Below are 26,340 nucleotides of genomic sequence, written 5' to 3'. Positions count from 1 at the left end.
ATTTTTTTAGTCACTAATGTTTTGGTATAAGTATATTTTTTTTAGAAGGGGGGTGTGTGTTCTTCCAAAACACTAGTGTTTTTAAAAAAAAAACTAATATGAGAAGTGTTTTAAATTGGTTTAAAAAATGGGTGTTTCGTGGAGAAATTAGGGATAATCTCATCTAATCATTTCCTGCCAAACAACCATTTGAAATTTCATTCTCACTCCGATCCATATTATTTGTCTCAAATTTGCCCAAATATGGATGTATCTATGTTTAAAAAGTGTCTAGATACATGTAATATTTCGACAAGTAACATGTGTCGAAGGGAGTAGTGTTTTTTCGAAAATTGGAGTGAATAATACCTTAGAAAACACCATAAAACACCCATGCTACCAAAAAAGTCCTAACTAGTTTTTTCGTACATCAAAATTCGAAATGACAAAAAAGTTGTAGAAATAAACATGGTAACGGACTTTTTTTGCATCAAGGTGACCAACCTTCTACAGTACTCCTTCTGTTTCATAATTCTCGTCGAAATATTAGATGTATCTAGACACTTTTTAGTAATAGATTCATCCATTTTTAATCAAATTTGACACAAAAATTATGAAATGGAGGGAGTCGTAAACAACCATTTTCCCATCTTTTATGAACGTTGAAAAAGGGTAAGAAAAAGGAGAGTAAGAAAAAGGAGAGAAGAACAAGGCAGAGCACGGGTCTTCACCCAACCACAAACCAAACACATATTCCCCATTCCATCTCCAGGGTCGTCCAGAGTCCAGCCAAGAACCGCCGCGCGCAGGGAAGAACAGGAATCCTTCTTTGTTCCAGCGGCGATGCAGACGGCGGCGGCGTGGGCGCCGAGCCCTTCTCCGTCCACCTCCTCCTCCTACGCCACCCCTTTCAAGGTTATTAGGGTTCGCGCCTCTCTCTCCTTTAGAGGACGATTTCTTGGTCCTATCGAGCTGACGGGTTCTTGTTTGGTCTCCAGGTGGGGATTGCGTCGCCCTATGGGACGGCCGCTCATGCCTCCTCCGCGCCGAGGCTGGTCGCCACGCCCGCTCGCCGCTGGCGCCGGCGGCGGCAAGGTGAGTCCGTTTGGTCATGGCCTGGTCCTGCTTGTTTCCCCCTTGTTCTTGCGTTGTGTAGGAATTTTCGGATTGGTAGTCTAGCTATTTGGGACCATAAAACTAGAATTAAATCGTTGAGACGTACCATGGAATTTTGTTGGAGTAAATCTGGCAATTGCCTCGGCTAAAGAAGAGTTTTTGGCCCCCAAATCGTGGCGCTGTAAAGCTCACCTTTCCATTGGTAAGTACTGTAGATTGTTTGCTTATGTTTCCCAGCTAGGACTAGCTCGTTTGGGCTTACCCTTTGGTTCTAGGTGTTGATTGCAAACCCTCGGTATTATGTGTTGTCTGTAGTAATTATGCATCAATGAAAGTGAATGATGGCACACCTCACAGTTAACCCCTAACACAAAGATTTATAGCAAGTACTTATGTCGAGATACCCCATATTAGGGATATTGGGAGCTTACTGTCATATGGCCTCGAGAGTGATTCTAGCTTCTAAGCCTGTAGCAGCAATTTTAAAAAAGGTTAACCATTCCTGAGTTTGGACCAAGCAGGAACATATCCTAGGTTTGCTTTAGTAAGATACGGGGGGCATACTAGTATCCGACATCCTTGTATTACTGTAACTTAAGGGATTAAGGTGTCACGGTGATAAAACGGAGTATCCTTCTCTGGCAGTTGTTCAGGCTATTGCGAACCCAGATCCAGCGGTCGAGCTGCCATTGACTGCTGAAAATGTTGAGCTGGTGTTGGATGAAGTTCGACCTTACCTAATGGCCGATGGAGGCAATGTCGTGTTGCATGAGATTAATGGAAATGTGGTGAGGTTGAAGCTACAAGGAGCATGTGGATCATGCCCGGCTTCAGTAACGACAATGAAGATGGGCATTGAGCGACGTTTAATGGAGAAAATACCAGAGATCGTTGCGGTTGAACCCATTGCTGATGAGGAGACTGGTCTTGAATTGAATGAAGAGAACATAGAAAAGGTAATTGATTTTATGTTATTTAAGTGGATTTAGTGATTATCCATACTTGAAGACTTGAAAAAAAAAGGTTTATATGCTGTAGGTTGATTTGGTTAGGCAGCTCTCTCTGACCTTAGGTTGAGTTATTGTAAAGATGTTTTTGAACCATGTGAATATGCTTGAACAATTGAAGTATAGAAGCTTGTTATAGTTTTGATTAATTATATTTTAAGCTGAAAACTTAGTTAATGCATTTTCATAAATGTATTGCCACTTTGAACACTGCCATGGTCTCTGTAGTACAAGTTTGACCACCAATTTCTATTACAATCAAATATTAAGTTTGTACAGTAGAGCACGCATTTGGGACGATTTACACATGGGGAGGGAGGGAGTATTCATATTTGTGGTCCATGGAATATCAGTTTATGATGTGTTAATTTGGTTGTTGATACCTTCACTGTGTTATGTTTTTTTCCTGTATAGCAAAGATTTGCTCTGCGCGACTGTTTGTTTCAGAGGCTCTTAACTCAAGTAGTGAAATATACTGATTGATGCCATATTATTTCTTCTATGAGCCTATGAATCCAGGCTCTCACAAAACATTAGTTCTTTGAATTTCATGTTTCACTATTTTGGATAACTATGTTGAAGCAAGAATATTTGGAGTGACCAGCTGCTGACTCCTTTTCACGGAATATCAGGTACTTGACGAGATCAGGCCATACCTTTCAGGCACAGGTGGTGGTGAGCTCGAGTTTGTGTCAATCGAGGAACCTATCGTCAAGGTCAGGCTCACAGGCCCAGCTGCTGGTGTGATGACGGTCAGAGTAGCCCTCACTCAGAAGCTCCGAGAAAAGATCCCCAAAATCGCAGCTGTCCAGCTATTGTCGTAAATCCTTGATTCAACACATTTTAGAAGCTAAGTCCCTACCATGTGATTGTGCCGCAACAATAATCGTCAGGAACGAAGTTGTAATATCTCTGTATGTGTAGCCTCCTGAAGCTATTTCAAACTCTCTATAGCGATGGTAGATACGAAATGTGGGTTCATTCACGACAGTTTTGAGGTTCCTACCTTGTACAATGTGTGAAATGCCACTTCTACATGTACAATACTTGATTCTGCAAAGGAGAGTAGATATTACTGATCTGCTACTCACCTTGCAAGTTTTTAGAAATACTTTAAAATAATAGGTGTATCTGGATTTGCGCTTCTAATTGTCTGATTTCATAGACAACCTAGAAATCTCAACACCCTCGGACAGATACTCGAAGTTTGCACACTTTCTTTTTCCATGCCCATCGTACTAGTAGGCTATATGAGCGCATTAGAAGTAAATACAGTACAAACAGCAAGAACATGGTTAATGGACTCAAATTCAATCCAAGAAAACCATAGGATCTCATCAGGTGGAATCTATGTAGTGCACGGAGAGCGGTCACATCACGTCAGTAAATCCCTAATTAGTTGCACTACCATAGTACCATGTGGTGTTGAAGAGACACAATAGAGATAAATTACTTACTGTCGTATGGTAGACACAAAAGCGCCCGTGGCCTAATGGATAAGGCGTTTGACTTCTAATCAAGCGATTGTGGGTTCGAGTCCCACCGGGCGTGCTTCAATCTTTTTGTGCAAATTTTCCTTTTCCACGTTCGCTAGTTTTTCTCTTTCTTTCAAGTCTCATATATTTAAGCACTTAATATGGTTACGATAAATTTGGGGAATATTTAAATCTCAGTCTTCCCTTTTTTGCGAAAATATTCACGAAAGCTTCAGCTGACTGCGATTATAAATCTGGTTAACCGAGCATTAGCTGACAAGTTTCTTTTATGGTTCTGCTAATTTTAAGTCTTGTAGAATTACGTAAATGTTGATTGCCCAGAATTGCGCATTATGGAATCTGAAAGGTTAAAAAAAAAATACTGACTGCGATTATAAATCTGGTTAACCGAGCATTAGCTGACAAGTTTCTTTTATGGTTCTGCTAATTTTAAGTCTTGTAGAATTACGTAAATGTTGATTGCCCAGAATTGCGCATTATGGAATCTGAAAGGTTAAAAAAAAAATATGCACCAATTTTAACCGAAAACTGGTTAGTTTTTTGTCTGAAGGAAATATATGAACCCAGGGGTGCATGTAAAAGGTTGGATGTGGATTGAAATGCTTTGCAAGGATCTATGCGATCTAAGAAAAAACTATGATGAGCTCAACTCTAATATGTATATATGTAGTATATACACGGAATTATATTCCTCACCTTTTATCTTAAATCACATTCTTTGGAATTCAAATCCGGCAAGGGCAGTACCTGGTACAAACAGAAAAGTGGAAGCAGCCACACGAATATGGATCGTACACAGATAACCTCAATATTTATGTCGGATATCCTATGAAATCGAAAAAAGATATAGCATATCACAATAATCATGTAATATTTTCAAAATCCAACTATACCATTTTCTTTTCAACAGGCAAATATAGACTAGAAAATATTCCGTAGATGATTTCCATTTCATATCTGCAGTTAGCCATATATAGAGGTAGAAGTCAATGAATTAACACTTGCAACACCATGTAGGAAGATGCTATCGAAATCGTAATTGATATTCCACGATATTTGTTATATATGATCTGACCCTCATACGGAGAACAATGGGGAAGCCAAACTTGGATACAAGACAAGTAATTTATTTAAAGGACTGTGCTATGGCGCGACCGGTCGGAACTGTTATCTCACAACTGCGTACACAAACAAAATCAAAAGCATGTTGTCTAGAGTCTGCATGGATGCTAGCTTTGGAAAAATAAATTTCAAAATGTTATAACTCTTAAACCGTCTATTCAATTTACGATCCGTTTTCATGGTTAGCTTTGTTTCGACGAGATCTTTGAAACTAGATCACATGTTAGTATGTTTTGAAAACTTTTTTTCGACTTTATAAGTTACCACACACGAATATATCAAGTTGTCATCCTGTTAGCAATAAGTTACCGTGTTGTAACTTCGTACGAAATATGATGGTAAATTTGCATTAAAATTACCATTCAGTAATATACGAAATTGCCCTCTGTTAGTAATAAAATTAACATCGATTAATATACGAATTGCCACCTTATTAGTAATAAATTACCATCCAATGATATAAGAAACTATCACTTTAATAGCAATAAAATATCATATGTAAATTTCTTACATATTATTGTAGTAAATTGTGCATTAACTCATGGTAACAAAAGAGACTGAAAAAAGTTCATCGAATGATTAATACACTACCGATAATCCGCAAAGAAAATACACTAATGATAAGCCATGCGATGTGAGCAACGAAGACATTCATGTGTGTAACAGACTAATATATGTGCATGCATGCATATACTTTTGTCAAAATTTAACACTCTCAAATGTTTTAATTTCTAAACCGTGTATTCACAAGACCTTCAAAACTAGATCTTGCATTGGAATGTTTCGATAATGTTTTTTATGTTTCAAAGTTACCACCCAATGATAGATGAAATTACCAACCTCGCGAGTAATAAGTTGTCATATGAAATCGTCATACTAAACAGGATGGTAACTTGTGAGTTAAAGTTACCATCCGAGAATATATGAAGTTGCCACCCTTTTCGTAACAAGTTACAGTTACCATCCTGTAATATATGAGTTTACCAGTGTTTATCAACATAGTTGACACATGGCAAATTCTTTTTGGTAGGATAGCAACTCGTGCATTATCCCTTGGTAACAAAGAGTCCGGATTTTTTTTTATCAAAACCTACCGAAGTAAGATCTAAATTTGAAGCACTCGTCGATACGAAGCCAATGGTGAAAACGGATTATGAAGCGGGTAGACAATTTGAGCTTAAAAATGTTTTGAATTTCCAAAATAATTTAGTACAAAAACGCTCATGCATGCTTGTCTGCTTTACATGTTGTCCTACCGAACTCCATGCTAGAGCACGACCCACCGCTACTTTTCGCATGCATGAACAAAGCTGATGGTGACATTTCCTTCGCTAAAATCGTACACGCGTACAGACTAACCTCCGAACGGTCTTACTCCGATGCCACGCTAGATGACGGGGCCAATGTAAACAGTACGCGCAGGGCAACAAAATAAAGAACGTCAGCTCTTTATGATTTAGGTTTTTTAAACCGATTCCATATTACATGTAATCTCAACCATATATCGCATCTCTAACACTTCTTTCCCTTCGTTTCTTTGCTACGGATCCACGCCACAACGGTGATATCGCACCTGATCCTGAAACTATCGCCTCTCAGATGCGCCGACCCCTCCAAATCCTCTTGCTTCACAAAGTTAGCGACACCCCAACCTGAATCTTTGCCTCTGAATGTATGTTCTGGGACTTCATGGCTGCACGACGCCACCGGCTCCCCATCCTTGTCAAGCAGGCTGAACCGGGCTTTCGCTCTCACATCTCCTGCACCAGCCGAGGCAAGAACGAGGTAGAGGGACATGTAACCAGGGACGTAGCCGGCTGCTTGCCTCGAAGAGTTTGGGTAGTACTTGACGACCCAATCGTGGCCTCCCACACTGAAAGGGATAGAGGTCGTGTAGTGGCCGCTCTTGAACAGCTGCTTGAGCTTTGAGTAGCCGTCGATCTTCATCACATGTGTCCTTGTTTCTTCTGAAGCTGCTGCTGTGGAGGAGGTGGCAATCGGACGACACTCCTTGACTCGTGAGGAGCTCAGTTGCGACCCCATTGATAGAGTTTGTGATGTTGCCGTGCTGCTTTGGAATTGATTCTGGCTGCCGAGATCTTAATTTATAGTACGTCTCTGTTCCAAAATAACTGACGTGTATTTGTATAAGAATCTCTCAAAATAAGTGATATGAATTTGTATAAGAATTTCCGTTCCAAAATAAATCACTTATTTATAGACGGATGAAGATTTTTATACAAATTCACGTTACTTGTTTTCGGAGAGAGCGAGCAGTAGATCAAATCAAGGGATTGACTCCATGGCTTTGCTGTATTTGGCTCGTATTGTAAACCGAGTAGGATTTGGGCCGGCCCAAATTCTATGTTACTAAAAAAAACTTGTCGACGCAAACACCGCATCAAGATTCGTGCGATTTTGCTTCCTCCGATGCACCTCCCTGAGCGCCGCTCCTCGGTCGGGCGAGCCAGCCAATGGCGGGGCGCCACGGAGCCGCCGCTATCCATCCTTCTATCTGCTCCGGATCGAGGAGAGGAAGGAGGCCATCAGACGTCGTAGCTATCGCTGCTGCTGACCAGAGAAGAAGAGGAGGCGGCGGCGGCGGGGGCAGGCGATGGGGATCTGGGGCTGGCCGTGGGGGCGGCGAGGGCTGACAGGCTTCGGCTCCGCGTCCACCGCCGAGGATGTCGCCGCCGGCGTTGACGCCAGCCAGCTCACCGCCATCGTCACAGGTGCCCTGCCCTGCTTCTGCACTACTACCGCTCTGTAGTCTGTATTGTTGGGTTAATGACCATGGCCATTTGGTCCTTCATTTTCTAGAGAAAAAAGGGACAGTTTAGTTCCTCGAGTTTTAGAAGGGAGAATTATGTTGGGATTTACTTTGGTGATTAGAGGAATTTTGCATGCATTAAGGCCTTGTTTGGTTGGGTTTTGGCTTATCTAAAAGCAGCCGTGGACTGTCTGCTGTGAAAAAGCAGCGGTGGGTTTTCTGCGTGAAAAAGCTATAAAGCTGTTTGGCAAACTAGCCGTGCAGTTGTGGCTGTGGAGTAAAATGTCTGGAATACCCTTAGGAAGCGAGATTCTGATAATATGTGCTAATTTTCTGATAATACCGTTGAATTAAGCACACGAAAATTAATACCGTTTCTGATAATATGTGCCCCCTTGTCCTCCACTTTGCATGCTTTGGATATTTCTGATTAGTACAACAAAATTAAGCACACGAGCATATACATGTTGAGTAAAATTATTTTAAACAAATAAGAAAACATCATCACCTGAAGATGATTATTCCACCGGTCATCATCAGCTACAATTGTAGACATCGCATCATTCCACCCAAGTCCAGATGCAGCATTTTTCAACACCATGAACTCAGTGTACTCTTTCTTTAGTAAATCCCATTTATTTTTTAGTTGCTTCTTCACCAGCTTCTGACCAGATTGTTTAAAAAACTTCTCCTCAAGGTTCTTGTAACCTTTTCTATCCAAACATCCCAATGGTCTATTGTTTGCTTCTGTCTCCTCTTTGCATATCTCACAAAAAATTCTAGTGTATTCTGCATTCCAATTTGCCTTCTCCATCTATTGCATCCAATACAATGTCCATACATTAACTACAACAGTACATGGCATTTTGAGTGTGGCAGAAATAAACACATGATAGCAGGCAGCAGCATATGCAGAAGCATCATGCATGGAAGCAACATACAAGCACAAGGGTTCTTACCGTTGACATCAGACCAGGCGGATGAGGGCCGAGAGGAGGCGGCCTGGGAGGGGGCGGGCCGGGAGGAGGCGCTGGAGGTTGGAGGCGGCCGGCGGTTCGTCTCCCTCCGGCGGGCGGCGGTGCGTCTCCCTCCGGCGGCAGCAACAAGGTGGGAGAAGGAGGCGGCCAGGGAGGGGGCGGGCCGGGAGGAGGCGCTGGAGGTTGGAGGCGGCCGGCGATGCGTCTCCCTCCGGCGGCCGGCAACGAGGTGGGAGATGGGGCTCCCCGCTCGGCCAGAACCCTAGCCGCCACTCCTCTGTTCGAGTGGAGGGGAATGGAGGAGATGGCTGGTTTGGGAGGAGATGGTTGTGTTTAGAAGGAGTGGCAGTTTTCTCGTAATTTCGTTTAAACTGGCAGGGGTATAAGGGCGTGGGATTTGTTCAAAGCCACAAAAGCACCTCAGGACGTGCTTTGCCTTCCCAGTGCAAAAAAGCCACCGCACTTTGAGAAAGCCTGTGGGAAAGCCACCCATTTGGTTGGGTTGTTGGCTTAAAAGCTGAGAAAGCCAGTAAAAAGCCAAACCAAACAGAGCCTAAGGTTCGAGCTACTAAAAAATTGTTCCATTTTTTCTATAACAGTTAGATTATTTTGATAGATGTACCATTTTTGCAACAGCCACTCTTGTATAAGCATGTCAGAAGAAAAGTCAGTTAAAAATCACGATGAACAGGACAATTTCTAGTACAGTTATGTTCTTCATTTATAGGACAGTACCGTATGATACAGGAGGCAGAGGGAGAAGGGTCGATCCTAAAACTGTTGATATGCAGGAGCAACAAATGGCATCGGGAAGGAGACAGCCAGGGTTCTTGCACTGAGGGGAGCAAAAGTGATCATACCAGCAAGGACGCTGGAGAGTGGAATGAAGGTGAAAGAAAGCCTTTCCGAGGAGGCTCCAAGTTTGAATCTCCATGTCATGGAGATGGATCTGAGCTCCCTTGAATCTGTCCGCAGCTTCGCACGCTCCTTCAATGTCTCTCACAAGCATCTGAATATCCTCATGTATGTAATCAGACATCATCCAACAGTGTGCAAATGTTTAAAAGATTCCCAAGGTGTGGGTGCTGATGAACACATGCGTTGACTAAGTGACGTGCTCTGTCTTCATCTGAAGAAATAATGCAGGTATAATGGCCTGCCCTTTCCAGCTATCTAAAGATGGGATTGAACTGCAATTCGCAACGAACCATCTCGGTAAGTATTATATATTTATATTTAGAATGTAAACATGACTGTTGTCTGTTCATCACTATATTTAAAGAACCTTGTGAGTCGTGACTGTGCCATCATTCATTGTGTTGCACCCACCATCAATCATCATTCATGTAAACATCAGAGAGTTGTGCCATTTCTGACCCTGAGTTGAGATGAGATGTTCAGTAGTTCCAGTTTATTTAAACACCTGTTGAATTTTAAACTCGCAAGCAGGCCATTTCTTGTTGACAAATCTTCTACTTGACAAGATGAAATGGACTGCCAAAGAGACTGGTGTGCAGGGCAGGATCGTGAACGTATCATCGACAGCGCATAGAAGAAGTGACGGCTCTGGTTTTGATCTGAACAAGCTGAACGACCAGTCCAGGTTAGCAATATGTCATCCTGTACTGATTTTGTTGGCAGGAACTCGGCGTACAATCTGGCTGTAATTCCTTTCAATGTATCACAAATTTACAGGTACAGACCATTCAGGGCATACTCGCACTCCAAATTAGCCAATATCCTTCATGCAAACGAGCTATCGAGGCGTTTTCAGGTACGCAGTTTCTCAATAGTTACATCCTTCTTATTCATCATCAATTAAGTCTAGTTAATTAGTTGATTTCTTTGTGCAACTTGGAACCTCCCACTGAAATTCTGGTACTCCCTCTGACCCATATTACTTGTCTCAAATTTGCCCAAATATGGATGTATCTATGTTTAAAAAGCGTGTAGATACATGTAATTCCGGCCGGAGGGAGTAGTATAAGTTTGCATATCATCATTGTTCAAGAAATCGGTAATCAGTAACTGCTCGGTTGGGTAGGGATTAACGACTAATCGGATTTCGCTCGACCATTAATCGGTTGGCCATTATATTATATAGTATATATAATTACATATTCAGCAAGTAAAACTGCAATCAAGGGAATTAAACATGGTAACTAAAGATGATTGATATTTAGCATCTTAACTCAAGGATAGGAATCATATCCCGCAGATACTTTACTTATATAACACCGTGATTTCAGGCATCTTAATTAGTGATTGTCTACCTATAAATTAGTGATTGCCTATTTGCCTTCTTTACTTTCCTTTAACCAAAGGGACAACATCACCTATAAATTAGTGATTGCCTTCTTTACCTTTCCATTTCTCCCCCTACTTCTTCGCCCGCTTCCAGTTTCCCTCCCAAATTTCCTGCTAGCGCTCAATATGGCTATCGGGCGGGGAGATTTTAGGCAGGTGGCTGATTTGGGCGACAAATCAAATCAGGATGTCGGGCGATTAATCGGTTGTCAGACCGATTTATCAGGCCGGCCGATTTTCTATGCCGATAAGCCTTAATCTGCACAGTGCCCTGCCGATCCAGCGATTGCTGGATTAATCGCTGGATCGGCCGATTTCTTGAACAATGCTATCATATTTTGTGATCTGAACCCGATGAAATGACATATTTGCACAATAAGGTCAAGCACATTGTGTCAGGCCATGTAAAGCTAACTGTAGTTTTCGGAAATCCAGGAGCAAGGATGTGATCTGACTGCAAATTCCCTGCACCCTGGCATCATCGTAACCAACATCGTTCGCTATACCGCAACAAACAGTAATGTCACTACAAACTTAGCACATTGATTCCAAGACATAACTGTTCTTTCCAAATCAGTTAAGCAGTACCCCTGAACCTTAAACTGAATGATCTGCAGGTATGCTGATCTCAATCCTCTCTCTGGCCAAGACTTTCCTGAAGGACACCCCCCAGGTAATTGAATTGACTTTCCAAATCAACTATCTCTCACTTCAAATTACATAGGCACCAGTATTAACATGTCACAAGTAGATTTTTTTTAATGAAAACTGAATTCATAAGAAACTTTTTACCTGACAAGATGACCTTGATGTATAGGGAGCTGCAACTACTTGTTATCTGGCACTGCATCCTGATGCCAAGGGTGTGTCTGGAAAGTACTTTGCCGGTTGCAATGAGGCAAAGCCAACGGCCATTGCAAGAGACGCAGAATTGGCCAAGAGGCTGTGGGCGTTCAGTGAAGAACTCGTGGAAAATAGGCCAAAATGATTTGATCTCGTGTGCTGTGAGAGTATATGTTCTTCTTGCATAGGGAAACTAGCCGGCATCCAAGGATAAATACATGCATCGAAGAGGGTATGTTGCTTTTTTTTTGCTGTTCTTGCTGTAAAATGTAAAAAGAATTAAATGTAAGCGAAATTTATAATTTTTTAGAGGTGCTTTATATTTTTTACTCCTACTGGGATATCATCTTATGGATTAATGGAAGAAGCTCAGCATGCCTCCTTGTGAATATCATACTCTTTCGGATAAAGTACCATGCTCTGTTTGTCTTTTTGGATCAGATGCTCTGCTTGTCCTTGTAGGAGAAATATGCCCATACTGTACATGTTATGACTGGCAGTCACGTCTAAGCTATCGTCACTGTAGTAATGCATGCTTCATGGTGTAAATTGGCGCGGCTAACCAGCCATCCTTGGTGCCGCCGATCCTGACAGTAATCTGGATGTTTCACCTAAGGTTTTACAAGTAGTGGTGTTTGAGAATTGAGAAGTGGTCTTTTTTTTCTCTGAACCTAGAAGTACACCTCTGTCTATTGTAGGAATTGCCCCTGAGAGGCTACAGATTTCTACTTTTAATAGAGGAAACAAATAAATGTTCCATCGAGAAGTTAGACAATTTCAGACCCTTTCAATATTGGTTCGTGTCCATGTTGTACTATTAGACCCGTTCGGATTAAGGATTGGCAGGTTGCCGTTTTATATACGGAAAATTGACAGGTAAATCAAGATAGAATTTGGACCTGCCCCAAAAATCATTACCTACTCGGTTTACTCCCTCCGTCTCATATTAAATGGCGAAATCTATACCTATCTAAAAAATACGTACGGACCGTTCCCTTCACCGCGCGGTTTCTTCGCCTGTCAAACCCCCCGCCCCCCCTCTCCCCTCATCCCGATTCCTCTGCTCTCTTCCCTCTCGCCTCTCCACAGCTCGCCACCCGACCCCAACACCGGCTGCTCCCCTTCCTCGACCGCAAGCTCCCATCCGCCCGTGGCAGGCTGCTCCCGTCGCTGCGCCGCCACATCCCCCGGCCCTCCCTCTCCTTCTCCCTCTACTCTACTGGATCTTCACCGCTTGTGCCTCGCTGCCACAGTAAGAGACGGGGTCGACGATGTGGCTGAGCTCGCCGGACACCTGGTGGCGGCGAACCTCCTCTGCGGAGGTGGATGGGTCGCGGGAGGAATGGAGGGTCGCGTCAGCCTGGGCCCGCTGCTCCTCCTTCGTGGTGGCGGCGGCGTCTCTGCGGCCGCGGACGGCAGGCCCCCGCCAGGCGGTGTGCGAGAACAGATCTCGGGTGGTCGAGGGCGAGCGCATCGGCATTGGAGCATATCAGCGGAATTGACAAAATCTCACGGCTTCGAGTTCTGGGTGATGTATCTAGATCATGCAGGACACATGCATTGTTTATCGTTTTCAGATATCAGCACGTTATCCAACTGTGGCTGATGAACCTTCGAGGATTTCCTGCAGCCAATGATGGGAAGTTGATGGATAGAGTGCTGTGCATCATGCAATTTTGTGTTATCTTCTTCCCTGCTGCAATGTTGCTCTTCTTTGCAGTCCAGGGTGATTCTATGAAATTACAGGCTATTTGTACGCTTGGGTTGTTAGTGTTCTATAAGTTGCTTCCATCTGGAAGTGATTACTTACAGCCATTCTTGTTAGAAGGGATGCAGACAGTTAATAACTCTGTAGATGGTCCAACGGATTATGAAGTTTTTTCACAACTTGACCTGGATTAGAACCTTTATCAACCCTGAAGAAAAAACTCAAGGTCAATACACACTTTTTTGTAATCATGCCTTATAATCAGAGTGAAATTTTAAGATGATTGAGTAGTGCAATTTTGTTTTTGTTTTTCTGGTTGTGAGTGCAAAATAGTCTATTTTGTTATCCCGTTGCAACGCACGGGTATTTCGGCTATATTACATATTTGAACAAATTTGAGTCATTTAATATGGGACAGAGAGAGTACAATACAAGCCAAACACGGCAAGTTTGGTACAGGAACGGCCAGATCAGCCATGGAGTTGATCCCTGCATTGATCTATAAATTAAGATCTCGGCAGAACGGCAATATCGCAATTCTATTCCTGCAAAGGCCGGCCGTTAATGGGGTCACAATTGAGCTCCTCACGAATCAAGGAGCGTCCCGTTGTTACCTCCGCCATAGTAGCTGCAGAAGAAAGGACACATGTGATCAAGATCGATGGGTACTCACGAATCAAGTCGCTGCTACAGACTGGCTACTACACGACTTCTGTACCTTTCAATGTTGGAGGTCACGATTGGGTTTTGAGATATTACCCAAACTCTTTCAGTTGGTTACATCCCTGGTTACATGTCTCTCTATCTGATTCTTGACTCGGCTGATGCAAAAGATGTGAAGGCGAAATTCAGTTTTAGTCTACTTGACAAGAATGGGGTGCCACTGCCGTCCTACAGCCGTACACCACAACCGATTGGATTTTCCAAAGCAAAGGTTCAGGATTTGGTTACGTCGACTTTGTCAAGCACGAGGATCTGGAGGGATCAGTGCATCTAATAGGCGATAGTTTCAGGATCAGGTGCGATGTCACCGTTGTGACGAAGATCTGCAGTGAAAAAACAAAGGGTATTATTCAGTATGTGGAGGTTCCTCCAAGCAACTTGCATCACAATCTTGGTGACCTCCTAAAGAGCATGGATGGTGCAGATGTGACATTCCAAGTCCAAGGGCAGAAGTTCCAGCTCATAGATGTGTCCTCGCTGCCCGGTCATCTGTCTTCAAGGCGGAGCTCTTTGGCGGCATGAAGGAGAAAACCGGTGGTTCTATCAAAATCGATGATATGGAAAGTGATGTGTTCGAGTCTTTGCTGCATTTCTTATACACAGATTCCCTTCCTACTGTGATTGAGACCACGATGACTGGGCATCTACTTGTGGCAGCGGACAGGTACAACATCGAGAGGCTGAAGCTGATATGCGAAGAGAAGCTGTGCGACCACATTGATGCACCACTTTGGCTTTAGCTGAGCAGCATAGTTGCCATGGGCTGAAGGAGGCTTGCTTTGATTTCCTTGCTTCTCCTTCCAATTTGGAGGCCATGAAAACAAGTGATGGTTACGAGCATCTAAAGACCAGTTGTCCATCTGTCCTCAAGGAGCTGATTGCTAGACTCCTGCCGGTTGAACTGAAAGGGGTGAAGGATATCATCATGTCTATTTAGTACAAGTGTGTTACTTAATTACTTTGATCTTTTTAGCAACTATCCCTCCGATCATAAATTCTTGTCGTAGTTTTAGTTCAAATTTAGGATTTAGGATAAGAGGGAGTAGCACGGTGCCTGTGCTTTGCTACAGAATCACCAAGAAAAAAGTTTACATGTTAAAGTAACATGATAATCGTCCCTAAGAAAAACATGGTAATCAGACTATGACCTAATGCGACTAAAGCCTGATAATATTGTTTTTGGAGGTGTTCTATGTTTTTTTGTCCTCGAATTGGGATAACACATTTCTTATGGATCGATTAACGGAAGAAGTGCATCATGCCTTGTAAATATCATGCCTTGTAAATATCATACTCTTTCTGATAATTACCATACTTGGACAAATATGGCAATGCTGTCCATGTCATTGCTTGGGCAACACATGCTTCATGGTGTGAAATGTAGCACATTGGCACAGTTAACCAGCCACATCCTTTCTGGTGCCGATCCTGACAGTAATCTGGATGTTTCACCTAGGATTTTACGAGTAGTGTTGTTTGAGAATTGACAAGTACAGTCTTTTTTTTCTGAACCCAGAAGAACACCTCTGTCTATTGTACGGATTGGCCCTTGGAGGCTACAAATTTCTACTTTCAGTAGAGAAAAGAAATAAATGTTCTATCGAGAATGCAGGCAATTTCAGTATTTACTTGGTACAGAAAATTATGGCGTGAAAACCAAACCAAATCAAAATATGCGAACTAGACATGCAACACAACACTAATTAAACAACCAGTGCCTAAATGTTTTGATTTGCTTAAGTTTTCACGCCATAAATTTCTGGATTAAACTAACAAACCGTGGTTGGTGAGATCGACCAAAAAAGAGCGAAGGAACTTGTGTTGTGTACTATTAGACCCTTTCGGATTAAAAATTGGCAGGTAGCCGTATTTGTGTGGAAAATTGAAAAGTTCGGATAGAAATTGGACCCTCAACAAGTTTCCTACTCGGTCTACAATGTAAACCAAATACGGCCAGATTAGTACAGAGGCCAGATCGGACATTGAGTCGATCCCTGCTTTGATCTATAAATTAAGATCTCGGCACAACCAAATCGGCAACCATAATCCATTGCAAAGCAGTACTGCAATATATCGCAACTCTATTCACGCTGTAGCTGAGAAGAAAGAAGGGCTCCACGCACAGCACAGGGCGGCCGTTAATGGGGTCACAATTGAGCTCCTCACGAATCAAGGAGCGTCCCGTTGTTACCTCCTCCATAGTGGCTGGAGAAGAAAGAAGGACACATGTGATCAAGATCGATGGTTACTCACGAATCAAGGAGCTGATCCAGACCGGTTCCTACACGACATCCTATACCTTTCAGTGTTGGAGGTCACGATTGGGTTTTGAGATATTACCCAAACTCTTTAAAAGAATCAGTTGGTTATATCCCTGGTTACATGTCTCTCTGCCTGATTCTTAACTCGGCTGATGCAAAAGATGTGAAAGCGAAAGTCAGTTTTAGTCTACTTGACAAGAATGGGGTGCCAGTGCCATCATTCAGCTGTACCACCGCTGAAAATACCTTCAAAACTAAAGGTTTCGGTTGGGGTGTCGGTAACTTTATCAAGCAAGAGGATTTGGAGGGATCAGCGCATCTAATAGGCGACAGTTTCAGGATCAGGTGCGATGTCACCGTTGTGACAAAGATCCGCAGCGAAGAAACAAAGGGTGATCAGTATGTGAAGGTTCCTCCAAGCAACTTGCATCAGCATCTCGGCGGCCTCCTGTGAGATCGAGATAGGCAATCAGAGGGGGGTGAATGATTGCGCGGAAGCAAATTAAAACTTTTCCTGAAAGTTCAAACCTAAATCATCTTTCTGTCCGTGATAGTAAAACAGCCGTAACTTTTGATTGGATGGACCAAAAAATACGTATGAGTATAGAAAAGAAAGGTATTAAAATTATCTAACCAACGCAACAAGAATCAGCTCAATCGGACTTACCAATCAAAAGATATGATCAAAATAGTAACAGCTGACAGAAAGTTACGAGGATTAATCTAAAACCAATTTCGAAGAATAACAAGAAAGATGAATTAAACGCAATTTTCTCTTGATCTCGTGATAAACCTGCAGCAAAGTATTATGAACTTGTGATGAACCTGCACCAAAGTATTACAAAGATCTAGCACGAAGATTTCACGAAGATCCGAGAAAAACAGAGATGACACCGCCAACGAATCTCTTTATTGCAACGATGTCGATCGATTACAAAAGATGCAACCATGCATCCAAGAACTCTCCAGAATTGATCTAGATCCAAAGTTTTGAGTTCCCTCACGTCCTTACTAAAACCCTAGCTAGGATGCCCTTTATTTATAAGGGAAAATTCGCAACCCTAAACCGAATCCGAATCCAACACGGACTCCTCTGTCCCGGTTAGTATTTTGCCCGTGGGGCCCGCATACGACCTCGGATTGAGATGACTCCAAAAGCAAAGTTGTTCGTCTCGACGACGCGCACAACTTTCATGTGGATCACTTTTCCATCCGACGCCATCTTGATGACGCTACTGTTTAATCTTTAAACAGCTCTCATCCAGCCACGGCTGGACCTACATATCTTCACCTCGATGTCACTTCATGCCATCAACTCTTCTTGTGATGTCTTCAAAACTCGACCATCACGTATCGAATATCTCCAATACCGTACATCTCCAGTATAAACAACATACGACAAACCGGTGCCCTCCCGGATCATCGTAGCCTTCACTTCCATTGTTCCTTCGCACGAACGTCCCGCATGATCTTGATCCTCGACCTTAGCTTCCCAAGCTTCGTCTCTCGATCCCGTCATCGACCACGTTCTTCTAGCTCCGGCAACACCTGAAAGCGAACACACAAATAACCAGTACGAGCACAAGTCCACGACTTGACTCAGGGTAAGTTTCACACAACTCACGCCATGTTTTCACATAAGAAACTAATGGATCAGCACACCACTAGCAAAGCACTAAGTCCAAACAAGATACATGTCATCACTTAAATATCCATATTATCTAAAGTATCCACATCAATGTTTCATCTAAAACACTTGCCAATGTTACACATCACATATGATTTCACACCTCCTAAAGAGCATGGATGGTGCAGATGTGACGTTCCAAGTCGGTGGGCAGAAGTTCCCAGCTCATAGATATGTCCTCGCTGCTCCGTCATCTGTCTTCAAGGCATAGCTCTTCGGTGCCATGAAGGAGAAAACCGGCAGTCCTATCCAAATCGATGATATGGAAAGTGATGTTCGGGTCTTTGCTGCATTTCTTATACACCGATTCCCTTCCTCCTGTGACTGAGACCACGATGGGTGGGCATCTACTCGTGGCAGCGGACAGGTACAACATTGAGAGGCTAAAGCTAATATGCGAGGACAGGTTATGCAACCACATTGATGTCGACATGGTCGCGACCACTTTGGCTTTAGCTGAGCAGCATAGTTGCCATGGACTGAAGGAGGCTTGCTTTGATTTCCTTGCTTCTCCTTCCAATTTGGAGGCCATGAAAGCAAGTGATGGTTACGAGCATCTAAAGACCAGTTGCCCATCTGTCCTCAAGGAGCTGATTGCTAGACTCCTGCCGGTGGAACTGAAAGGGGTGAATGATATCATCATGTCTATTTAGCACAAGTGCATGCTACTTTGATCTTGTAAGCAAAATGTGGTCTTATGACCTAAATTTAGTACTCCCCAATTTCAGTTTTTTGCTAGTTCTTGATATATTGTTGGTAGCCTTTGTTGGAACAGAACTACTTTAAATGAGGATTGCTTTGGACTTTCGGTGCCTGCTGTAGATAAAAATTACGGATCACAAAGCGGCTATTAATGAAAATGACAAATGCGTAATAGTAATTTTGACTTCTTGGAATCATGATGATCGATTAAAACTCTGTTCATGTTTTTGCGGGAACTAAAATCTTGTTAAACAAATAAGTAGGAGTCGATAAAATGGCAAAATCGGTAGTAGACATGCGTAGGCGGGTAAGCACGCACTGATAATTCAGCAAGTAGACACGCTAAACTCACTACTAGAAATCACAGTTTTTCCTAGGGTAAATTTCTTTACCTAGAGCTTTGAGAAAGTGATACTTTCAGTAATTCGTGTAGTCACGGGAATACTTTTTCCACTAATTTACCAAAGTAGAACTACATAAGTACTACTGGTAGTAGAAACTTTTTTTTTCTGAAGTAGGCACAAGTTACCTTCTCAAGTAAATTCTTTAGGTTAGTTTGTTCATGTTCTTCAGTTAACGTGCTATCGGTAACGCTGATTTTGTTTTGTACGAATGCCAGGCTATTTGTATTGAATGAATTGGATCAACAATATCTACTTCATGACCACAGAAAAGTATATGAGGTATTGTCACTGAAGAATTCATTCACTTCTCTGTTACTCAGTAGAATTCATTCACTTTTTTGATATCTGAATATGCGGCGGCCATCTTTTTCTGCATGTTATCAAGTTAGCCCTTCATTATAAACTTGTAAAAAATAGAAATAAAGCCACTGGGATTTTAATCTGGTTGTCATATGCAAAGCCTTGATGAGTTCATCTCCTCAGCCTTCCACTGCAGGAAACTGAAAGATGCGTGGAACAAATGCAAAATGTACCTAGAAAATTTCACTCTTTTATATCTGGCTATTGATGCTTAATTTTGTTGAAAATGGTTCTCATTAGATTCATCAACTGCAAATTTCTAATCATGTAGTTAGACTCACACGTGTGCATGGAAGAAGCTTACTCCGTACATCCCTATCCATACTCCTAAATGGCCATGGATGCAACCATCTCTTTTAAGATGAACTGACTGCTAGGTTTTTATAAAACTTTGAAGTGTCTGTCTCCTTACTAAAAACATGCAACATGCATATGAGATGATTGTTTTGTAATCTTTACATTGCACCTCTCCTCTCCTCAAATGGAATGCATGGCGGCCCAGAAACTATCAAAAATTGTGTGTGTTGTTGTGTATGCATGTCCTCCATTCCATGTTTGTGGTATTTCCGTCGTCTCTCTCACACACAATCTCACACTTCACTTTAATTCAATTCAATACTGTCATTGCATGAGCTACGTCTGTCCTTCACTCCTTTCCTGTCCTTTTCGTGCGTGTCTGAATGATCCATCCATTTTATCGATGCATCCATCAAGTTTGTTAATTATTACCAGGACCTTTCTAGCCAGCTTTTCGATCTCTGGCATTAATCATTGCTGCATGTGTTTTTTAATTGTACTGATGTGCTCTTAATTTGTCATCTTATTTCAGGAGCACAATATCAACTCAAATGTTTCTTCTGCCACGAGCCTGCTGCAGATCAAGATGGGTTATTTGGAGGTTTCTTCAATGAGTCATGCTGCTCATGAGCAGCCAAATGCCAGCAACTGAATAGGTCTTGCTTATGCAGTTTTTTGGTATTGCAAACTCTATAGCTACATACTCATCCGTGACAATAGTTGACATGTTGAGTCATGTTATTTGGCTTAGCGAACTCTTGCCATTTATTGATTTGTTATGGATGTAATGAGTTTGTTTTTTGGTGTAGCTACAACATTGGCTACTGATCATGAACGTGTTATTTCCATGAAGAGTGAGATTGATTGAAACAATTTGTGTTTTGTGCCGTTTGTATTGGTTATTAATTCTGGCCCCGTTTGAATATATTTGAATTATGGTCATTACGAATTTAAATATGGTCAATATGAATTTATATACGGTGAATATGAATTCCAATATGGTTTCCTAGAGTGTATTTTTCAAATTCTGATTGGTAAAGTCCACTAGGGAAAGATGATGATGTGGCATATGGAGCACCCATGTGATATCTTTCCCTAGAGTTCAAGCCCCTAGGTGAAGAAATGTTTTCCTAGAGCTGTCGAAATGCCCCTAGGTAAAGGCCCATTTTCCCACCATACTATACCTAGGGTTCTTTTCCTAGAGCAATCCCTAGGTGAAGCCTTTACTTAGGGTTTTATGCTTTCACCTAGAGTATTTGGCACTAGGGGAAACTGTGTATTCTAGTAGTGACTGACAAGTATGACTTCGTGATATATGTGAAAATGAAGCAACTTTTTTAGGGACATTGTTGTGTATTGTTAAATTTCTATTTACTATATTGATCAAAACTTTGTCCTCGTTTATATGCGCGTGAAAAGTAGGTGCAATTTAGAAAAAGAAAGAAAAAAAAGTTAGGGGTACATGTGTCCATTTATTTTTGTACCGGTTTTCTTTAGGGTTCGTTCGGTTGTCTATTTCCCGGTTTGGATCGGGAGGGATTAACGGGAATTTGTTCTACAATCTTGAAAATCCGGTTGATCCCCGCCGGGCTGGGACGAAACGAACGGGGCCTTAGGGTATTTGGAGCGAAATATGTATCATCTTGTGGATAAAAGAGAGGAAAAAAAACATCTTCTAAAGAAAATTAAATACGTGTCCTTAAAAAAAAAAGAAAACTAAATACAGGAAACAGAGCATGCAGCAGTGGATTGGTCGAACTCGGCCCAGTTTGGCCCGTTATTGTGCTCGATCGTCCTAGGGCCTATGTCATCCTGGATATCCAATTATCCATGGATATCCAGATCGACCAAAAAACAGTGAAAGCTGGGAGGATCGTCCAGGTTGCCACCGAACTTGGGGACTTGTGTTGTGTCCATGTTGTACTACTACGGAGTAGACCGTTCGGATTAAAGATTGGCAGGCAGCCGCTGTTGTATGTACGGAAAGTTGAGGAGTTAATTCAGGTAGGATTATAATTTAGACCGACCCAAAAACGTTTCCTACTCGGATTAGTACAACTACAGAAACCAGTTGGGCCATGGAGTCGGACCTTGCAATTGATCTACAAATTAAGATCTCGGCAGAACCAAATCGGCAACCAGAATCAATTGTAAAGCACTGCAATATCGATCGCTACTGTACTGTATTGCCTCCAAGCACAGGACACTATTCTCGTTTGACTGGCTTCCCACAGACGCAGCCAGATCGTCGGATCGATTCTAGGCAATCTTCCTATCTTAGGCATAGCTCACAGGCCCCAAGCTAGGTCAATTTAATGGGACAATTGTGCTCCTCAGGAATCAAGGAGCTTCCCATTCTTAGATCCTCCATAGTAGCCAGAGAAGAACGAATTAAGGACACATGTGATCAAGATCGATGGGTACTCACAAATCAAGGAGCTGCTCCAGACTGGCGAGTACACGACTTCTATACCTTTTAGTGTCGGAGGTCACAGCTGGGCTATGAGATATTACCCAAACGGTTGCCGTGAAAGAGCTGGTTACCTATCTGTTTTTCTGGTTCTCGACTCGGCTGATGCCAAGGATGTGAAGGCAAAAGTCAGTTTTGGCCTACTGGACATGGATGGGGTGACATCGCCGACATACAGCGGTACCTTTGAATATATCTTCCAAAACAAAGGTTCAAGTTATGGTTTCACCAAGCTTATCAAGCACAAGGATCTGGAGGGATCGGTGCATCTAAGAGGAGATAGTGTCAGAATTAGGTGCGACGTCACCATTGTGACGAAGATCCGCAGCGAAGAAACAAAGGGTATTCAGTATGTGAAGGTTCCTCCAAGCAAGTTGCATCAGAATCTCGGCGGCCTCCTGGAGAGCATGGATGGCGCAGATGTGACGTTCCAAGTCGGTGGGCAGAAGTTCCCAGCTCATAGATATGTCCTCGCTGCTCGGTCATCTGTCTTCAACGCGGAGCTCTTCGGCGCCATGAAGGAGAAAATCGGCGGTTCTATGAAAATCGATGATATGGAAAGTGATGTGTTTGAGTCTTTGCTGCATTTCATATACACAGACTCGCTTCCTGTGGTTGAGACTGTGATGGCTGGACATCTACTCGTGGCAGCTGATAGGTACAACATTTAGAGGCTGAAGCTGATGTGCGAAGAGAAGCTGTGCAACCACATTGATGCCAAAATGGTCGCGACCACTTTGGCTTTAGCTGAGCAGCATAGTTGCCACGGGCTGAAGGAGGCTTGCTTTGATTTCCTTTCTTCTCCTTCCAATTTGAAGGCCATGAAAGCAAGCGATGGCTATGAGCATCTAAAAAACAGTTGTCCATCTGTCCTCAAGGAGCTGATTGCTAGACTCCTGCCGGTTGAGTTGAAGGCGGTGAAAGATATCATCATGTCTATTTAGTACAAGAGTGTGATACGTACTTTGATCTCTTAATAGTGGTATTATGATCCAAATTTAGTACTATTTCCTTTCTTTCTAGATCTCATTGTATATGGAATTCGGTGCTGATAAATATAAAGTAGTCATAATTAATTAACCTGATAAATATGTAGGTGTTGGTAAGCCGTTTAGGCATGAATAAATTGGCAAGTTGGTGTTAATGAATCGACAAGTAGTTACAGCTAAACTGACAAATAGGTTTGGATGCGGTCGGTAAGTAGGTGTGGATAATTTTGTAGAATTGTAAGTAGGTTTATCGTGTTGATATTTTTTATATTTTTATAGAATTGTTTTGAAACTTTTATAGGTGATTCTTATGAAATTTGCACAGTTTATACAGAATGAAGGTTTTCACATGATAGTCCGCTTGATTAGAACAGGCTGCACGCATATGTCATTTAGATCTCCCCGCCAAATTTTTGTCCAAATTGTATAATGTGCCGAAAATAAGTGCGATTGCGGAGAACAAGAATTAAAAAGGGCTAAAAACAACTCGTGCAGGAAGACAGGCCCCACGCTGCTGGGCCGGACCATACTGTTGCAGTGCTAGTGGGGTGCGTGAGGATTGGTCAGTTTAGCCCATTATTGGCTCGATCGCCCTCGCCCTAGCTAGATGGTCCATCTTGCTCTTCGCTCCTTGCACACCGCCACCCGCCGCCGCTTGTTCCTGGTCCTGGAGGAGCCGCCGCGACATCTCTGATCTTTTTGAAAAGGCGACATCTCCGATCTGTCTGTTACATCTCCACGACACAGGTCGCCGTCGAGAGTCGAGACCACCCCGGCGTCCAGCCTCTCTCCGGTAAGCCCCATGCCGGACGCTTCCTTCTTATTCTTCTTCGCGTGATCGGTTAGACGGTTGTTCCGGCGACCAGGTACGGCGCTACTAAGGAAACAAGTGACGGCAAAAGGCGAAGATTATACGGAGTGCTACCACAAAGCACCGATTTTGACTTGCAGCTTAGGCTGCGTTTGGCATTGCGGTGGATTCTTGTAATTCCGTTCTTTTCACTGTTTTGACTGGTGTAGCTTAGGCTGCGTTTGGCTAACTAACTTTTCCCTATTTTTGTGTGTATTTTTCACGGCAGATTATAAAATAAGTTCAGTGGAACACAATTCCGAATTGCCAAAGTGAACATGGCAAAGCGTTGCAAGATTTCTCCTTCAATCGTAGCAGAATCTGAGCAGAGGTCATACGTGCTCAAGGTAGAAGGATACACGATGGCCAAGAAGCAATTCGAGACGGGCAAGCCTGTGGTTTCTGCACCATTCAACGTCGGAGGCTACAGCTGGGTCGTGAAATGGCACCCAAACGGCGGCCGCACCGAGTATGCTGAGTTCATATCTGTCTATCTGGCCCTTCATTCTGCCCATGCCAAGCATGTGAAGGTGAATTTCTGGTTTAGTGTGCTTGACAAGGCTGGAGAACCGGTGCCTTTGCGCTGCCGTCCCGTCGTCGGACATATCTTCTCAAGCAAAGGTTCAAACTGGGGACACCATGATTTTATCAAGAAGGCGGATTTACAGGGATCAAATTATTTAAGAGTTGATAGTGTCAGCATCAAGTGCGATGTCACTGTCTTGAAGCATATCCAGAAAGGTAGTAAGTTTGTGGTGGTAGCTCCAAGTGACTTGCATATACATCTCCAAGACCTTCTGAATAGCATGGATGAAGCAGACGTGACCTTTCATGTCGGAGGCGAGAGGTTCTCGGCTCATAGGACCGTGCTCGCTGCTCGGTCATCGGTCTTCAAGGCGGAGCTCTTTGGTGCCATGAAGGAGAAAGCCAGAGGACCGATTGAGATCGATGATATGGAAGCTGACGTGTTCAAGTCCTTGCTCCGTTTCATATAGGCCGACTCGCTGCCTTGGACCACTCGTGAAGGCGATGCACGCGGAGATGTGGTGATGGCTAGCCATCTACTTGTTGCGGCAGACAGGTACAACATCGAGAGGCTGAAGCTGATATGCGAGGAGAAGTTGTGCAACCACATTGACTCTGAAATGGTGGCAACCACTTTGGCATTAGCCGAGCAACATAGTTGCCTTGGTCTCAAGGAAGCTTGCTTTGAGTTCCTCGCAAATCCTTCCAATTTGGGGGCGATGATAGCAACTGATGATTATCAGCATTTGAGAAAAAGCTGCCCATCTGTTCTCAAGGAGCTGGTTGCTAGACTCTTGCCTCCTGAACTGCATGCAGCCAAGGATATTCTCATGGCAATCTATTAGTTTGGCTAATGATCGATCATCGCCTCTATACTACCTTAGTATACATGTTTTTACCTACTCTGTATGGTAGCATTCAGTGGCACAGCCATGATTCTATTAAGCCCTGAACCATTGCTCTAAATCACTAAAGTTACCAAGCAAGACTCGGACCAAAACTTCGAATCACCAAAATTTACGAAGAATCAGAACTGGCTTCTGTTTGTTGCACTCTATGTTATTTTTATTTTTTTATTTGCTGGGCTGCTAATTACTTGATGCAAGTTATTCTCTTGCTTCTTGTTTTGTGTTCAGAATTTCAGATTGCAGCCCTCTGGTTGCCCTCTCCTAGTTAAAAAGCTGTATTATCTCATCTGTGTCTGAATCATCCATGATATATGATGTTTCTTCTGGACTTCCAAGTCTTCATTCTTGACCGGTCTATTGAAAATTAGTAGTAGTACCAACTACCAAGTAATCTTGGTATTGGGTCAGATCAAGAAAGCATTTGTTTCCCCGCATCTGAAATTGGTAGTATTACGAAAAGTTCTGAAGGATTGAATTTGTTTGACATTCTAATGTGGGGACATACGACTTCTTATCAGTGACGGGCACACGCTATGGCTGCTGCTGGAATTAGTCTCTCCTTTCCAAATTATAAGATTTTCTAACTTTCTCATAAGTCAAACTTTTTAAATTTTGAGAAAAGTTATAGAAAAATATACTTATATCTACAGTATCAAATAAGAATACTATGAAGATTTATATCATAACAGATTTAATAATACTAGTTTATAGCTGTAGATGTTGATAGATTTTTTTTTGTTAAATTTTAAGAAGTTTGATTTAGAACAAAACTACAACGTCATATAATTTGCAACTTAAGGGAGTAGTAGATATGGATCTATTAGAAGGATATCGTGTCA

General features: G+C 42.6%; 3 protein-coding genes, 1 non-coding gene and 4 pseudogenes across 4 annotated transcripts; 7 read left to right on the top strand and 1 right to left on the bottom strand.

Annotated features, from left to right (window-relative positions):
• Window positions 1–700: 700 nt before the first annotated feature.
• Window positions 701–3,232, top strand: LOC100831177 (nifU-like protein 2, chloroplastic). The gene is made up of 4 exons (XM_003577721.4): window positions 701–894; window positions 978–1,074; window positions 1,741–2,051; window positions 2,735–3,232. Exons 1-4 carry the CDS (start codon window positions 823–825, stop codon window positions 2,924–2,926), a joined length of 672 nt encoding a protein of 223 aa, XP_003577769.1. The 5' UTR covers window positions 701–822; the 3' UTR covers window positions 2,927–3,232.
• A 348-nt stretch (window positions 3,233–3,580) lies between these two features.
• On the top strand, window positions 3,581–3,653 carry TRNAR-UCU. Its single transcript has one exon. It is a non-coding gene; the product is annotated as a tRNA-Arg (tRNA).
• Window positions 3,654–6,232: 2,579 nt separating this feature from the next.
• Window positions 6,233–6,850, bottom strand: LOC104585049 (BTB/POZ and MATH domain-containing protein 1). Its single transcript, XM_010240961.2, has one exon. The coding sequence runs from the start codon at window positions 6,761–6,763 to the stop codon at window positions 6,233–6,235; it is 531 nt and encodes a 176-aa protein (XP_010239263.1). The 5' UTR covers window positions 6,764–6,850.
• Window positions 6,851–7,255: 405 nt separating this feature from the next.
• LOC100830870 (short-chain dehydrogenase TIC 32, chloroplastic) lies at window positions 7,256–12,011 on the top strand. Its single transcript, XM_003577720.4, has 8 exons — window positions 7,256–7,452; window positions 9,259–9,490; window positions 9,603–9,682; window positions 9,917–10,070; window positions 10,163–10,241; window positions 11,210–11,291; window positions 11,392–11,447; window positions 11,592–12,011. Exons 1-8 carry the CDS (start codon window positions 7,335–7,337, stop codon window positions 11,760–11,762), a joined length of 972 nt encoding a protein of 323 aa, XP_003577768.1. The 5' UTR covers window positions 7,256–7,334; the 3' UTR covers window positions 11,763–12,011.
• A 1,732-nt stretch (window positions 12,012–13,743) lies between these two features.
• On the top strand, window positions 13,744–14,999 carry LOC112268518 (annotated as a pseudogene).
• A 1,431-nt stretch (window positions 15,000–16,430) lies between these two features.
• On the top strand, window positions 16,431–18,649 carry LOC100832269 (annotated as a pseudogene).
• Window positions 18,650–21,837: 3,188 nt separating this feature from the next.
• On the top strand, window positions 21,838–23,173 carry LOC100830561 (annotated as a pseudogene).
• A 626-nt stretch (window positions 23,174–23,799) lies between these two features.
• Window positions 23,800–25,787, top strand: LOC112268572 (annotated as a pseudogene).
• The last annotated feature ends 553 nt before the right edge of the window (window positions 25,788–26,340 follow it).

The sequence above is a fragment of the Brachypodium distachyon genome, chromosome 4 (assembly GCF_000005505.3).
Source record: "Brachypodium distachyon strain Bd21 chromosome 4, Brachypodium_distachyon_v3.0, whole genome shotgun sequence".
NCBI lineage: Eukaryota > Viridiplantae > Streptophyta > Magnoliopsida > Poales > Poaceae > Brachypodium > Brachypodium distachyon.
The sequence above is the reverse complement of the archived record's forward strand: the minus strand, read 5'-3'. Positions and strand labels throughout refer to the sequence as shown.

Bases quoted from the DNA above. Each gene is read 5' to 3' on its own strand.
- LOC100831177 (XM_003577721.4), top strand. From the start codon at position 823: ATGCAGACGGCGGCGGCGTGGGCGCCGAGCCCTTCTCCGTCCACCTCC. The intron at 1,075-1,740 runs GTGAGTCCGTTT...CTTCTCTGGCAG, and splicing joins CTGGCGCCGGCGGCGGCAAG to TTGTTCAGGCTATTGCGAAC. The intron at 2,052-2,734 runs GTAATTGATTTT...ACGGAATATCAG, and splicing joins ATGAAGAGAACATAGAAAAG to GTACTTGACGAGATCAGGCC.
- LOC104585049 (XM_010240961.2), bottom strand. From the start codon at position 6,763: ATGGGGTCGCAACTGAGCTCCTCACGAGTCAAGGAGTGTCGTCCGATT.
- LOC100830870 (XM_003577720.4), top strand. From the start codon at position 7,335: ATGGGGATCTGGGGCTGGCCGTGGGGGCGGCGAGGGCTGACAGGCTTC. The intron at 9,491-9,602 runs GTATGTAATCAG...CTTCATCTGAAG, and splicing joins AAGCATCTGAATATCCTCAT to AAATAATGCAGGTATAATGG. The intron at 11,448-11,591 runs GTAATTGAATTG...CTTGATGTATAG, and splicing joins TCCTGAAGGACACCCCCCAG to GGAGCTGCAACTACTTGTTA.